At 44.6% G+C, this 16,524-nt stretch overlaps 1 protein-coding gene across 5 annotated transcripts in view; it reads right to left on the reverse strand.

Moving 5' to 3' along the window:
* The window catches only part of IQCB1 (IQ motif containing B1), a 31,703-nt gene that overhangs the window by 14,536 nt on the left and 643 nt on the right, over positions 1 to 16,524 (reverse strand). For 3 of the 5 annotated variants that reach the window (XM_066611763.1, XM_066611758.1, XM_066611761.1), the window contains 8 exons: positions 13,580 to 13,730; positions 11,500 to 11,662; positions 11,212 to 11,341; positions 8,978 to 9,071; positions 8,704 to 8,803; positions 6,404 to 6,576; positions 3,881 to 3,990; positions 1,455 to 1,564 (listed from right to left, as the gene is read on the reverse strand). In XM_066611763.1, coding sequence (XP_066467860.1) covers positions 1,455 to 1,564; positions 3,881 to 3,990; positions 6,404 to 6,576; positions 8,704 to 8,803; positions 8,978 to 9,071; positions 11,212 to 11,341; positions 11,500 to 11,662; positions 13,580 to 13,679 — 980 coding nt within the window. In that variant the 5' untranslated portion in view covers positions 13,680 to 13,730. Of the gene's footprint in view, positions 1 to 1,454; positions 1,565 to 3,880; positions 3,991 to 6,403; positions 6,577 to 8,703; positions 8,804 to 8,977; positions 9,072 to 11,211; positions 11,342 to 11,499; positions 11,663 to 13,579; positions 13,731 to 14,486; positions 16,516 to 16,524 lie in introns of those variants that run through there. The other 2 variants (XM_066611762.1, XM_066611760.1) reach the window with 2 other exon arrangements.

A 16,524-nucleotide genomic window follows, 5' to 3' on the forward strand; every position in this document is an offset into this window, starting at 1 on the left:
ACAAGGTGCATGTGAGTTGATTGTCTTCTGTAGCCTCCTGTACCTGAGATCTGAATTGGGGGCCCTCTTAGAAAAATACTGATCAGCAGAAACTTTTCCTCCCCCATCACACAAAAGGAAGAAGCTCTCTGGATACAACTCTTCATTTTGCTTCCCTTATTGTAAACTCAGATTTGTTTTATCAGAGTTTGTGTTCCTTTTTATTGTTCTCCTTCAGACAAGGCTTCCATTTTGCAATTTTTGTGCCAGGATTCCTCCTCCAAAACTGGATAAAGATGTGCATTCAAATCTTAAGCATGATGTAGCTCCCAATCATTTATACCAGGGGTGCCCAAATCCCGGCCCTGGGACCACTTGCGACCCTCAAGGACTCCCAATGCGGCCCTCAAGGAGCCCACAGTCTCCAATGAGCCTCTGGCCTTCCGGAGATTCGTTGGAGTCTGCACTGGCCCGACACAACTGCTCTCAGAGTGAGGGCAACTGTTTGACCTCTTGCGTGAGCTGTGGGATGAGGGCTTCCTCCACTGCTTGCTGTTTCATGTCTGTGATGCAACAGTGGCAGCGAAGGAAAGGGTGGCCTTGCTTTGTGCCAGGACTTTTAAAGGTCTGGAGCTATTGCAAGACCTTCATTCATTCATATAAGTTCATCTTTAATATATTCATTTATGTAAATTTATTCAAATTTATTCAAAATTTTAAATGTAGATTAATTCTTTTTCCCCCCAGTCCCCAACACAGTGTCAGAGAGGTATGTGGCCCTCCTGCCAAAAACTTTGGACACCCCTGATTTATACTATACAGTGTAACTTAGGAGGGAAGCTTATTTCCATTCATATTACAATACAGATAGAAACACACACCCAAACTGTCTTGGGCTACATACGCACTGTGATGTATGAATATATCTAGATTAGGGACACCATGTTTAGTAATGCTTAACATCCTGATTTGAGCCTCCTTTGCCAGTTGGAAATTCACATGTGAAAAGTCTGCCCTCTAATGGATTTTTAAAACAAGTGCTTACTGAAATATTGTGTTTTTTAAAAAAGAATATGCTGGGGATCCAAAATATTATGCCAACAAAAACCTCCTACAATCAGGCAGGCAATCATCTAACCCAGTACCTAATTGTATGTTACTCAATTTCTTTCATAGCAAGTTTTTTTTACAGGTTATAATTTTGGGGACGGGATGGGACAGGGGAACAGTTTGTTGGAAGGGAAATAATGGAAACAATTTTATAGGGAATAAGAATAGCAATAGGAAAAAAACAAAAACATAATTGTGCTCAAACTGAAGAAATACTTAAGTATGGCCAGCACTGCAGTGCACAGTAGGCTAAAATGTAGAAGGACCACTGGTAAATTACAGAATCTATTTTATAATCCGTAACAACTCTGTTCTCATTTTTTAAAAATCAAAATCTTTCTAACAAAACAAAGCCCTGTTTTTACCTGAAATTCCTCTGCAAGATGGTTACTGCTTTCAGAAGCAGCTTTAATCTTTTTCTGGTTTGAAATCCTCTCCATGCTGCCTGGATTAAGCAAGCGGCTTGATGTAGTCTCTGAAATCAGCAAGCCAGAAGACTTTTTGAGGAAAATAAAAGTATACTCCAGCACCCACCTCCTGTGTTTAGTTTTGAATTTGAACATAAAGGTAGAATTTCTGCATTCGTACTACTCCGTTGCATCTGTACAGTTAATAAAGTATTGGCAGGACTCAATCTAGTAACAACATTGCAAGTTATCCTGTCTCTCCAATTTACATGATCTTCACTAAACAAGAACACTTATACTGTATAGTGCTTTCTGTGTGTAGAAAGAGCATCACGTACTATCTGACAGTGTCCTTATAACATTGTAAAAAATGTTATTTGCAGCTCACAGTCCGATCCTAACTTGTGCTGGAACAGGCAGGACAGCTGGTCTGCACTGTACCAGTGCAAAGTCAGAGGTGGCTATGGTGCAACTCGGGGTAATGGGAATATTTCTCCCCTTATCCAAAGCACTGCCCCAGCCACCACAATTGGGCTACTCGGATCTAGACCAGCGGAATCACTGGGACAGATCCGAGGAGCCCAGGGTTGGGCTGGGCTGCAGGGGGGGAGTAGGATCTGTCCTAAGTGCCAGACTGGCCCCACCCCCAACCATGGACCCAGCCTGCCCGCCCACTGACCTCTCTCCCCCCAGCCCCTGAACTGTTCTCTCCTCACCCTCCTAAACTCCCATGCCAGTGCAAACTTACCCTTGTGCTGTGAAGGCGGATCTAGCCACTGTTAGCCAGCGCACAACTGTGCGCTGGCCTGCTGACTCCCGCAACATCGCAGACATGCATTACAGCATGTTTGTTACAATCCTGTGCCTGTGCTTCAATGACCCAAGGGCTGCCACAGAATCAAGTAGCCCCATTGTGCTAGCAGCTGCCTGGTTGTACTAGGATGCCGCGGTAGCCATTTTTGGCTCTACGGCCTTGCACTCTGGGCAGCTCAGGATTGGACTGCCCATCTCTTAGCTACTATGTTACGCCAATCTAATGTGCTACATTAACTTTCTCTACAAATACAAAACATGAAAATCGAACCTAGAACAGGGATGAAGCACTAACCTTCATCATGGTTATACATGATGATCGTGCAAAGACATCACATGATATTTATATATAGTCACATATGTTTTACAGTGTTAATGTTTCAGTGCAAACTGAACAAGGTCCTGCTAGCTGTTACTATTAGAATTAGGTGGGCATCCATTTAGTAGCTTTGCTCTGTCTGAGGAGCAGTTTGTGTATTGTTGGCATCCTTCAGTCTCGGAAGACTATGGTGTCACACTCTGAATGGTGGTTCTGCAACAGAGTGTCCTCTCCAGTGCGTGAAGCCTGGGTAAAGTAGGTATGGAGGATAGGCTGTTACCCATGCAGCAAATCCCCCCTCTCCACGTCGCTGAAATGGTCCAATGGAAAGGCAGAGGCCAATACGGTTGGTTCCAGCGGTGTCGCAGGAGTTGCCAGAACGCGACTGTGTTCAGCCATGAACTGCCTCAGAGACTCCGGCTCCGGATTTTGCCTCGAGGTTGACTCCTGAAGCCTTTTCCATAACTGGATGTAGCCACAAGGCAGTGGAGGTTTGGGATCAGAGTTTTCCTTCTCTCAGATGAGCTGCCTTCCCAGGCTGACGAGTCTCATCTACCCGGTATATTTTGTGTATAAACTGATTAATTTGATCAATACTATCTATGGGACCACAGCAATATGTATATTGCTTTGTGAACTATGTTTTACTGGAAAAAGTATAATAATAATAAAGTGACAGAAAAAGTGAAGAAAATGAGATAATCAAGATATTGCAGGATTTTCGAATACAAACTGATAAAGTTTTGGTGCATAATACACCAGATATTACAGTAATTGAAAAAAAAATTAAGTTACCATTATCGACATACCAATACTTGATGATAGTACAATTGATGAAAAAGAGAATGAAAAAATTAGTAAATATCAGGATTTAAAAACTGAAATCCAAAGATTATGGCATTAACCAGCAGTGGTTATCCCAGTTGTGACTGGTACACTGGGTACAGTCCCAAAAATGTTTGAACTGCATTTGAAACATCTGAACATCGACAAAATTACCATTGGTCAAATTCAAAAAGCTACCCTGTTTGGTTCAGCACACATTATTTTTAAACAAATTCCGATGTCCTATGCCCCTGGGTGGAACTCGAGTAGTAATTAATGGTAAGTCCAGCTAAAGAATGGACAGCTGTGATATGCAAGAAATAATAATACACTGGGAATAGGTGTTGTGCAGAGACTTTAAAATATAGAATGCAGGAATAAACCTTAGTACAAATTACTTTCACCACATACAAAATTTTCAGCACACCTGTGCTTTGTTGGCCTTGAAGTTTTCTGAGCAGAGTAGGTTCAAGAGTTGATGGAGTTTTCTGTCAAATCCTTTGCCAGTCCACTGCTTACTTAGAAGAGTTTGTAGTCCTTAATAATCAAAATACACCAAGATCAACTTCGCAAAAACACTGTTAGCCTGCTCGTCTTACAGACTTTGGACCACAGATTACAACTGCACATGCAGGAGCAAATAATCTGCATTTCCTCACAAAATCTTGAGTGGCAAGAAGGAGTGAACATACCAAGGAAGAGTTGAAACAATATCCATAGGCATACAATCCAGAGACATTTGGAGAGAATACACTGTGTTTACCAAGAAGTAAGTGCTTTCATGCAGATATCATGCACAGGGCCTAGGAGGGGGGGGTAAATTTGTACCCAGACTCAGGGTCAAAAAGGGGGCCCAGGATCCAAAGGAGGGGGCCCAGAAATGTCCTGGGATCTTACATTTCCCAATCTCACCCAGGCTCATTGCTCACGTGGGATGCTGGAGGCATTACCGTGGGCACATGGCAGCGACTACTGTCACAAGCCATACACACCAGACCCAAGACTGCATACATTCCTTAACAGTGTCACATCTGGGAAGGAACAGACCTGTTACAGTAGCTCTTTGGCTTGTGGATCTGCTTACCGTGAAGGAGAGTAGAGGAGCTCAACGACACAGCTGCAGGACTGCAGCTGCTGCAGAAGTCGGTTTTGGTGTACACATGACACTTCCCATTTTAGTGTGAGCCTAATACAATGACACTAATCTCCTGCAGTGATTTTCTATATTTGAAATATTTTAGAGAGACTTAGGAGTGTGTTTGGTTTTCAATATTACTGTATCTAGCTGCCAACACCGGGTAGGCAAGTAGGGCTGAGCTCTGCATTGGGAAGGCTGGTAGACCAAGCTCCAAAGACTATTCCAGTTGTTGCCACTTTCCCCCTTACCTGTTTTGCCCCCATTCTGCCCATCCCATTCTTCCCACCCCATTCTGCCCACACTCTGTTTCATCCGTTCCCCCTCCCCTTAGGAAGGGGACCAAAGGAAACTTTGTACCCCCTGATAAAATTCTTCTCAGAGGCCCTGATCATGCAGAGCACTTGGCAGTGACCGAGAGAATTACAGTAGCTATCTGAAGCAATTTTGGACAGCCCAGGTATACTAGTTTAGCAAAGGAGAAGCAAAACAGAAAAGGTTGTTCTTGGGCTTGCAGGTTTCATTGGGTTTCAACTTTACTGTTTGGTTTCAGGTTAACTGCATCATGAGAGAAACACTGGAATGTGATGTTGGAAGGGATTATTAGAAAAATGTGTTCCAAATAGGTATTGTAATGTTTTCATGTTTCTACTTAGATATTCAAAATGTTTTACCCATTCCTTTCCCTCTGTGTCCAGCACCACTGCCACTTCCTCTAATGGCTGCAGTAAGAATGCTGAGCTTCTAGCCTTCCCTCCATTAGCGTTAAGAGGAGGTAGTGGTAGCAGCAACAAATGCTGACGGAGAGAGGTAAACTCTCCTTATTCTCCTTTAAGCATCTTGTGTCACCACCTCCTCAAGAGGTGGGCAAGGGAATGCTGGGAGTCCAGCAACTCCCTCCCAGCCATTAGAGAAGACACTGGCAGTGATGGCAGCACTAAACACAGAGGAGGAGAAGGTAAACCCCCCAACCCTTGCCTTTCACTTACCTTTTCCCTCTGCTGTCCAGCGCCACCACTGCTGCTTCTAATGGCTGCTGCCATTTCCTCTTCCTCCTCCACTAGTCAGTGGAGGGAATGCTAGAAGCCCAGCAATCCTTCTGTGACCATTAGAAAAAGCAGCAACAGTGGTGCCAGACAACAACCTAAAGAGGCAAGTGAAGTAGGCAAAGGTCAGTTGAGGAGTATATTCCTTCTGCCAGCTATTAGAGCCAGGCTGAAGTGCTGGCTGAGAAAGAAAAGTAAACTCTGTCCATTCTGTTCTTGCATGTTAACTGTGCAAGAAGAAGATGAAACTGGTCCAGGCCTCATGGAGGCAGCAGATTGGGAGAGGCAACAAACAGCATGGGGTAACTCTGCCAGTTTGCTGCCTGATACAAAGTTTTCAACTGATGTCATGGACAGGCTGCCCCTGCTCAGGGGATGACATCTTGCGCTTGTCTGAGTCAGCATGCCACTTTCTGCAGTCACCATATGTCCACCTTATTCCATTATTTCGTATGGGAGGAAATTGCCTCTAATTCCCTGCCCCATGCCACCTATAGTATGTAAATATGTACATTTCCCATTAACCTCTATTATTTCTTATGGGGGGAAAAAGTCATTTTATAAGTAGCTTCGCTATAAAATCCAGGCTTTCCCAGTCCCTAACCCAACTTATAAAGGGGACCCTCTAAATACAAGTATCTGTAATTATACACAAGTATAAAAGATACCCTCCCTTTTTTTAATTACAGTGAAGATTGGCCCTACAGGCCCAGCCAGCGCCACTTTTAGAATTCTTCCCAAATTCAAGTAAACAAACAGAGTGACAGACCTTTGTAGCGAGTAACCAGAATTGTCAGAAGTTGGGGATCAAATTCTGCAAGTGACAGTAAGAGATTTACAGCTATATTTCCTAAGACAGGATTGATTGTAGATGAAAGCTTGTAAACCAGTTCATCTAGAATGCAGTGAAGGGTCTTTTCAGTCAGATGAAGTAACACAGCACTGATGTAAGAAAAAGACGACATGGAATGATACTGCAATCTGTTTATGGTAGCAGGAGAAGATGGAGGCAGGTAGGCAAGATTAACCTCTACTAAGTGAGCAATAGATACTTTTCAGAATAATGTTCCTCTTTTAGTAAAGAGAGAGTAACTGTTCTTATTCATTCCTGCATCACAGGTTTTTTTTGGGGGGGGCACTAATTTCTTCTACATCTTTTTTGAATGTGAGTTCTTTTGGAACAGGGGACCATTTAGTTATGCAAACTATGACTTTTTGTTTTGTTAAAACTATCTGAACCTGGGTTTTGTTAAAACCATGACAAACTTTTTTTTTTGTTAAAAAGGTTCAGCACCCACAGATTTGACACAACAAAGGTGCTAACCCCTGTGTTGGAAGAGTCTCAAGGACCTCCTGGACATGCCTTCCAGGCATGTCCTGGATGACCTTAGAGGGCTTCTCAAATCCATGGAAATTGGAATCCATGGGGATCCGGGAATGGATTCCCCATGGATACCTAGGGTCCAATATATAAAAATATTTTAACAACATTACTAGTGCTATGATGCAATCAAAATTAGGCTACAGTGTAACAAACAGCAGAGTATTTTGGTGATCTCACTATATCTATTTAACGATAGCAATGAGGCATTTATTTTAGGGACACTGGTAAGTAACTTGGAATACAGAAGGAAACACATATACAGATTTGCTTGACTCTAGTTGGACTCACTTTCATGGTGTCAAGTATATTATTGAAAGTTCTTCCAGACTGATGAAAGAGTGTGGTTCTTGACTAAGAACAAACAAGTAATCTAACCCTTGAGATAACAGATCACAAGATTTTCCATCTAAAGGTAAACCACAGCCTGCTGATATAGACATAAAGTGTGCTAGATAACATCTATACTGTCAAGACAAAAAAGTCATTCTATCATGGGAGAGAAAGGTTTACGTGGGGGGGGGGGAATAGTGTGTATCATTATTAAAGAACATAAATAACCAATGGAAGACCATGAAGCACAACTACATTCCATACAGCAATTTAAGGGTCAGCGAAAAGAAAGAATAGTATTTTTCACTATTTAAAAACAAAATAAAAATTAGACTGTCTTGATTATTAAAGAAATGTGAAACCCCCAGAACATGACTGAGAATGATGTGAGGACTCTGCCATTAGTGACAAACAAACACACAGTGAGAGCCCAATCCTGTGCTCGGTTGCACGGCTTCGTGCTGCCGGGCACTGTTGCAAACGTGCTGAAAGGTACATTTGCGACCCTCACTGCCAGTCTCTTGCCCATGCTAGCCCAGCCTGTGCTAGCGCGGGGCGGTCGCCCAGCCTCCACGGGTCTGCGGTCTTCCATACTGTGGAGCTGCGGCACGGTAAGCAGGGGCTGGGGCGGGGAGGAGGTGTTCGGGGGAGGCTGGCGGAGGGTGGAGAGAGGGCAGGGGGAGGCAGGACGCAGTGGTGTGACGCGGGGGGGGCTGGAAGCGTGCCTGGGGGAGGAAGAGAGGTGCTCAAGGTGCACCCAAGGCGCTCGTGGAGGGCTCTGCGCCCTATATGAGCGGTTTTACTTTACCGCCGACCTTTTGGTTGACGATAAAGTGAGTAGTCCCATTGCGGGGTTACTAACCTTACTAAGGGGATGAAAATCCCCTTCTCCCGAGGTGCCTCCTGCGGTAGCCAGGGGCACGCAGGATCCGGTGGCCGCCGTTCTTGGTGCCGCCGAGCCTGGGCGCCCTGGGCAGCTCAGGATTGGGCTGTCCATTGACGGGAAAAGTCCCTATTCTCATATGTCTGTGTGTTTGTTGTACACTTCATCATGCTCAACTGACAGAAATATAGTCACTTATCCTAAGGCAAAACAGCAATTACAAAAACACCTGGTATTCCCATAGTGATTTTCCCCCTGTAACTTTGTCCCTTTTCAGCAAATTCATAATTAAGCCATTTCTGCCCAATGTTGCATATATACAACAGGGATCAAATGTGTTACACCTGTGGGCTGGGCAGAAATGAATTAAATAATTTCCTTGAAGATGCACCTGGTCTTATTTTATTTTAAGATAAGGTTTAATCCAATAATCATTAAGGGATGTACTTAAAATAATAAAACTTGCATTTACCTGTTAGCCCTTAAAACACTCTGTAACACTGTCAATGTTACAGTTGAAGTTTCAACATCATCACTCATAAGTAGCTGCTGGAAATGTTCATTCCGAAGCACTAGAGTGAAGAGGAAATCTAATTTAAGCAGTGGAAGCAACATTCATGCATTTATTATTTTACTAAGGAAAACACATTTTTTTAGTTTTCTACAGGCGCAATCACAACAATAAGAATTTGATCAGGAATTTCTCACATTTTCCAGCTAAAGGAATGATTCCTTTTCTCCCTTACCATTTTTTGTCAGCTGGACATGACCCCCACACAGCCAGCAGATGGCATCAGTTACAGTCTTGAAACAATGTAAAAATTCAGTTTTTTCTTCATCCTTCACAAAATAGCAAAACATTAATTATAATTACTAAAACATGTACTTTCAGAATAATCCTATCCTTAAGCTAAATCCACTAAGCAGAACAGGATATCTCCTATTTTTCTCCCCACCATAGCCATGTTAGGGGCAAACTAGATGTTCCTTTCATTACATTATAATACAGGTGGAACCTCATTATTAGCGAGGTTCAGTTCCTGGAACCCACACGAATACCAAATTTCGTGTGGAACCAAGTCATGCAAAATTTGGGCTCCACCCACTTCCAAATACAACTGGAATCTTTCTCTGGTCGCATCTGGAGCTGTTCTGAGGCCCGTGAAGGCCGCATGCAGCCTCCACGGGCCTCAAAATGGCCACTGAAGGTCCTAGAAGGGCACTTCCAGTTTTTGGCCAAAAACCGGAAATGCCCTTCTAGGACCTCCAGAGGCCTTTCTGAGGCCTGCAGAGGCTCCACAGGCCTTGGAAAGGCCTCTGAATGCCTCAGAGGCCAGTTCTCCGGAGGTGAATGGAGCTGTGCGCACAGCCTGCACAGGCCTCGGAGAGGCCTCCAGAGGTCCTAGAGAGGCAGTTCCGGTTTTTGGCCAAAAACTGGAAGTGCCCTTCTAGGACCTCCGCAGGCCATTTTGAGGCCTGTGGAGGCTGCGTGAGACCCATGGAAGCTTCCAAAAACCGGAAGTGCCTCTCTAGGACCTCCAGAGGCCTTTCCGAGGCCTGTGCAGGCCACGCGCAGCCTCCATGGGCTCAGAAAGGCCCCTGAAAGCATCGGAGGCCACTTCTTCGGAAGCAACTGCAGCTAAGCTCCAGTCGCCTCTTATGAGGCTCTTATGAGGCCCATGGAGGCTGTGCATAGCCTCCACAGGCCTCCAGAGGGGCACTTCCTGTTTTCGGCCGAAAACCGGAACTGCCTCTTTCAGACCTCTGGAGGCCATTGTGAATAGTAAATACTAGTAAATTACAGAGTGGACTCTTCAGAGAGATCACCCACGAAATCACACTCGCACCCTTGGTGCAACCAAATGCATGTCGACTCAGAAGAAATCTCACTACATTCAATGGGGCTTACTATCAGGAAAGTGTGTACAGTGAGTGCATCCATAAGAAAACTGAGCTAACACATGCTTTTATGCTGCTGATGCATAATCGCTTCTGTCAACAATGCATGAAAACTGCCTGAAATGAAGAAGCTGGCTGATAAAAGTAGTTTTTAGAAAAAAAGATATGCTAAGAAAGGCTGGCCTGTATCTGTGTTTTGTGCTTTGAGTAATGATGATCTCATTTAATATTCCACCAATGTAATTAACACAGTTTTCCTATCTTTATGATGGAAACAAAACCAAATATTCATAGTTTATATCCTTGACAAGTTAGTGTCTGGGATACCAAGAGTGCAACATCCAAAGACTGTTTCACATATGATGAGTTTTGTCCACTAGTGTTATTTTCATGAAGGAAACAGCACATAAACCAGTCCATTTGATGAACACACAGGAATGCAGGATTAGAGCAAGAACAAAATTGCCCCTCAAATTCATTTTTAGTCAGAAAGCTGCATATAGTTGTTTAGAGTCCTGAGCCCACGGACAGAATGTTCTTAATCCAGAGGTCCCCAGTCTATGAGGCACAGCTCCCGGGACAGAGTAGCCAATGGGCAAGGATGTCGCAGGACACCAGGACACCTACGACAAGTCTGGTCGTAGGACATCCACCGGGTGGCAAAGACCACGGCATGCTGCTGCAATGGGAGGCTTGGATTGGAAGGCGAGTTTCCTGCATGAGGTTTTTGTGTGCTTGAAAGAGTCCACCTGCCCAGAGCCTTTTACCACTGTTTGTAGCATTGCACTGAACACATTGTCCCTGAATCCTGAAGTAACTGGCAATGACGTCATTGCCAGTTACTTCCAGGGAGCTGTGTGTTGTGTTTGCAGTGGGGTGAGGGGGCACACTGCAGGCCAGAAAATTTCAGAGAGCACTGCCTTCGTCTGTAGCTTGTAACGTGAACAAAGTCTGTGACAACTGCTGAAAAAAACCACAAACCTCTGCCTTCATAAATCAACAGTTGGGAGTGTAAACATGTCAAGAGGTTACAAAACAGTTCCATTAGACAATATTAAGCCACCCATCTCAAATACTGTACCTTGATTGCTCGGATAAATCGTGCTTGCAAGTGCCTTCCCAAAAAAAGAAGGTTATCTATTGCAGAAGGAAGAAGCTTATTGTAAAATTCTTCAGGTTCCTCTTCCACTTCCAGGCCAACACAACAGAGGCTGAGAAAATAAAAAGACATTTTTTTCTTCCCCCTCAATAGTCTGCAGATAATATATGCCACTATATCGCCCAAGCCAAGAGACTGCTACAAAATGACTTTAAAACAGAGTGGCAAGAGGCAATTCAGGAATTTTGTTGTAACCGAGGTGAATTTTACCTTAGTATCTCTGCTATCTGCGCAGCAGTAGCCCAACCTCCAGGTACTCTGGTAAAATCTCGCAAAAGGACTAATAAGCAGTATCGAAGCAGATCATAATAGTAAATGTTTTGTTTAATTTTCTGAGAATCTTTACTTCCAGAGGGTGCACTAGTTAGAATATCTGAGACAAAAAAAGAAGTGCATATTACTGATCTTATTTATTACAAAAAAAGTTATAACATGTTGCATTCAAACAAATTTCAAAAGCAGTCATAACATTAAAAAACATTATCATATACAGTAGAACCTCTTTAGGTTGACCACCCAAGGGACTGGAGGAATTGGTCAACATAGGGAGGTGGGTCAACATATGGAAAAAAAGGATTTAGAAAATTAGGTCAACTTAAGGAGGTGGTCATTATAGAGAGGTGGTCAACTTTGGAGGTTTTACTGTATTATGTTTAGTTAATGTGCAACCCGTTACTCCCTCTGCCCATTTTATTACTATAACCAACTACCTTCTAACATTTGTGTTGAGCCAGCAACCTGCTAGGTGATGTACTGAATAAGAAAGTAAGACAATTCATGCTTACAAGGCTTACAGCAGGGCTTTTCAAACTGGGGCGTCGCGATGCTCCAGCCTGCGGGCCCTGCCCCCTTAAGGGGCGGGAGCAGCTTGGAGGCAGGGAGGAGGCAGCAGCGCAATCCTCAGGATCGTGCCGCTCAAGGGGCTGCAGGGGCTTGGGTACATGCATCCAAGCCCCTACAGCCTCCCGGGGGTGCGGGGAGCCCGGCGTGACCTGCAGCAGGGTTTTCTGCAGCAGTGAAAGTAGATGCGGAGTGATCGTGCTCCACTTCCGCTTTAGTGGAGCGCGATCACCCCACATCTACTTTCACTGCTGCCGGGAGCCCTGCTGCAGGTTGCGCCGGGCTCCCCGCACCCCTGGGGAGGCTACAGGGGCTTGGGTACGTGTACCCAAGCCCCTGCAGCCCCCCTGAGTGGCACAATCCTGGGGATTGTGCCGCTACCTTCCCCCGCCCCTGCTGCCTCCCCCCTCCAGCCCACGCAATTACTTAGTGGCGCTTACAGGTTACATTACAAGAATAAGACAGGCTGGGCAGAGAGGTTAATGGAAAACAGCAAAGGTACAAGTAAGCAGAGGCTAAGCTACTTCAGGAAAGGCTTTGAACATGAAAGGTGCCTTCAAAAGCCTGTGAAATCAGAGAAATTCAGAGCTGGGCTTCTGATAAAAAAAAAAGCCTTGCTCTCCACAGCTTAGATTGCAAGACTTTAGCCACAAAGACTTCCAAGTTGGAGGTAGTCCTGTACCAGCTGACACTTTCTCCAACACTTTAGCTATATTTCTGCTGTGGTTCACACCTACTGCTCCTCAGACTGTTATTGGTTCTGCCATCAGACAAGAGCAATGCTTACAATAGTAATCTTTAAAATGTACAGAAGACCCTACTAGCAAACGTATGTATGGCTTCCTTTCTTAGGTTCCTAATACTATTCCTATCTATTGCTGCACCTCTTTCACTCTTTTCCAACTTCCTCATTCAGCACATCATTCCCTTACATACAGTTACACATTCTGCAAAGAAAATCATAAAAAGAAAGCACGAATCACAATTCATCAGGCAAATGAACTGCATTTATAAAATTAACAACCTGCATACAGTTTCATGTGCAGGAGGACAGACAATTGTCAGGGTGGGAAAGGCTTTTATATTTGTCAGGAGGAATTGTTCTCTCATAAGCACAATACCTTGTCACCTCATATGCAAAATCCTGATCAAGTATATGGACCCTGCCAAATAGTAATATGTATTATTCCTACAGCTGCTGTACCTCATTAGGTAAAGAGACAAGAAACTAGCCTTCTCAGTAAAGATTCACTTTGTTCCACTGACCCAAAAATCAATCCTGACACATTTGAAAAGATTTGCAGGGAAAACTTCAAAGGTGCAAGGATGGGGAATAAAAGCTCTAATGAAAAGTGTTCCACTGAACTCATTTATGACACAAGGAGAAAATCTGCACATGTGACCATTTGTCCATCAACCTTTAGACCACAGGCTGAAACAACCTATTTACCTTTTAACTTCAGCAGCAACACAGGAACGTCCTGATCAGGGCTTTCAGTTATTTGGGTAGCCAGTGACAATATCCTGGAATCCACAGGTAATGCCATCATTTCTCATCCTTTAATGAACGGAAGGAAGCCAGATCATAGCAAGACGTTTCACTTCAGAAAGAAGAACAAGCACTGATCTGATTTTGAGGCAAGTGACTGATTAGCAAGATGCTGTTCAATAATGTAAAAATTTGCCAAAGAAAAATAAAAGAAACCAACACTGGAAAACAATGAGTGGCTGTATGAGGAAAAGCAAACTGATTTTAAAAGCACACTAATACACAATGTATTTTCTGATGTAACTATACTTGTATTGGCAACCTTCAGTCTCGAAAGACTATGGTTTCGCGCTCTGAAAGGTGGTTCTGGCACAGCATCTAGTGTGGCTGAAAAGGCCAATCCGGGAGTGACAATCCCTTCCACACTGGGAGCAAGTGCAGTCTGTCCCTGGTCTGTCTCCCTGGCTATGGGCCTTCCTTCTTTGCCTCTTTGCCTCAGACTGCTGGCAAAGTGTCTCTTCAAACTGGGAAAGGCCATGCTGCACAGCCTGCCTCCAAGCGGACCGCTCAGAGGCCAGGATTTCCCACTTGTTGGGGTCCATCCCTAAGGCCTTCAGATCCCTCTTGCAGATGTCCTTGTATCGCAGCTGTGGTCTACCTGTAGGGCGCTTTCCTTGCACGAGTTCTCCATAGAGGAGATCCTTTGGGATCCGGCCATCATCCATTCTCACGACATGACCAAGCCAACACAGGGGTCCGACACTCTTTCTCTCGATACCGAGCTAAACAAACGCATCGGTAAAGCAGCTACCACGTCTTCCAGACTCACAAAGAGAGTCTGGTCCAACAAGAAGCTGACAGAACATACCAAGATCCAGGTCTACAGAGCTTGCGTCCTGAGTACACTTCTGTACTGCAGCGAGTCATGGACTCTCCGCTCACAACAGGAGAGGAAACTGAACGCCTTCCACATGCGCTGCCTCCGGCGCATTCTCGGCATCACCTGGCAGGACAAAGTTCATATTCCTTCACTAATAAGAATATCGTCTGTATTTCATAAAACTAAGCTGGGGGAAGAGATCTCTCAATGATAGGAACTTTGGCCTAGGTCCATTCCCTGGTATCTCTAGTTAAACAATCTCAAGAAGCAGTTATGAGAAAGACCTGTGCCTGAAACTCTGGAAAGCTGCTGCCAGCTAGGGTTAATAGTAATGGACTACTGGTCCATCAGTAGGAAGCAGCTTTTTATCTCCTAGTGGATCAGTGAAGGAGATAAAGAGCTGCTTTTAATGGAGTTCTTATCATCATGCGACTGCAACGCCCATCAAAATTTCCTATCACTATCACAGGACAAAGCTATCATTAGCTTAATCAGTGCTAAAAACAAAACTAACAAAAATGTCATCTCAGGATTTTATGACTGTGTTGGAAAAACAATTGGGGACAAACACTGGGAAGGGTATAGTACAGCAAGGGGAAATAAGAAACCTCTGCTACCAAGATCCCAATTGGCTGACTGAAGTTAGATAATTGCTTTAACAACTGGACCATCCAGCTTTTCTGTGTACACGTTTGTTTTGAGCATAGTAACTAAGAGGTCTTGTTATATACCACAATTCTACATTTCTGGTTTCAAAACCAGGTGAACATATGCCCATGTTTCAAAAGAGGGAGAACATGCAAAATTGGCTGCAACTCTGCCTTAAAAAGATATAGAGAAATCAGAAAGAAAACTGGCATATGCTTTCAGTACCAATTCAGCTTGACATCTGTCTCTGTCTGCCAACTTTCAAAGTGAACAGGGAAGATACTTTTAATTACTTGTAATTAAAAACAGACTGCAATATCCGTCTTCAAGATTGAAGCTTCATAATGAAGCTGGGGCAGGCATCCAAGAAAGCTATTTAAGGCAGTGTTTCTCAATGTTTGCCCTTTGCTGTACCAATCCACATGGTCCACCCATTTAAAGTGCCACCAGAAGTCAGTGGCAATGACATCTTTGCCAGTCGCTTCTGGGATGGGAGGCCAGATGCTACATGACCAACACCAGTAAGAGCATCAGGGTGGACAGAATGGCTTTTTTGAGTGCAGAAAAGCATGCAAAGTCTCCCACTGCTGTTTGTTGGGTCACGTTCCTGGTCTTGCTGCTGGGTGGTGTTTCCCAGGAGCACTCCCAGACAGGGCCTTTGAGAGGAATTTTATCAGGGGGTACAAAGTTTCTTTTGGGCCCCTACCCAAAGAGGGAGGGGATGAAACAAACTGAGAGCAATAGGGGTGGGCAGAATGGGAGCAAAACAGGCAGGGGGAAAGTGGCAACAGCCAGAATAGACTTTGGAGCCCAGGTCTACTAGTCTTCCCCATGCAGAGCTCAAATCTACCTGCCTGACCAGCATTGGCAGCTAGATACAGCATCCTGCATGGGCAGTGAGCCTGGTTGAGATTGAAAAAAATGTCAGATCCCAGGAAATTTCTGGGCCCCCTCCTTTGGGTCCAGGGCCCCCTTTCTGACCCTGGGCCCTGGTACAAATTACCCCCTTTACCCTACGCTCCTAGACCCTGCCCCCAGACACCACCTCAAGAACCACTGGTGGTACCACTGGCTGAAAACATTGATTTAAGGTAGACATGTAAGGTTTACCCCTTGCACCAATTTAAGGGGAAAGAGGGAAATGCAGCACGGTGTAGGAGAGCTGGAGGTCCAGGCAGCAAAGTGCAGCTTGGTGTGCACATCCAGAACGCTGTTCTAAGCTCCACGCCTGAACTTGAGCCTCCTCTCCAAGTGGCCTCCTGTGGGTGCTGCCAGGAGCCTGCAACGCACAGCCTGGGAAGCGCTTTTGGCTTACTAACAGCCCAAACCTGTCCACACTTTCCTGGGAGTAAGCCCCATTGACTGTAACAGGACTTAC

The sequence above is a fragment of the Tiliqua scincoides genome, chromosome 1 (genome assembly GCF_035046505.1).
Source record: "Tiliqua scincoides isolate rTilSci1 chromosome 1, rTilSci1.hap2, whole genome shotgun sequence".
Taxonomy (NCBI): Eukaryota; Metazoa; Chordata; class Lepidosauria; order Squamata; family Scincidae; genus Tiliqua; species Tiliqua scincoides.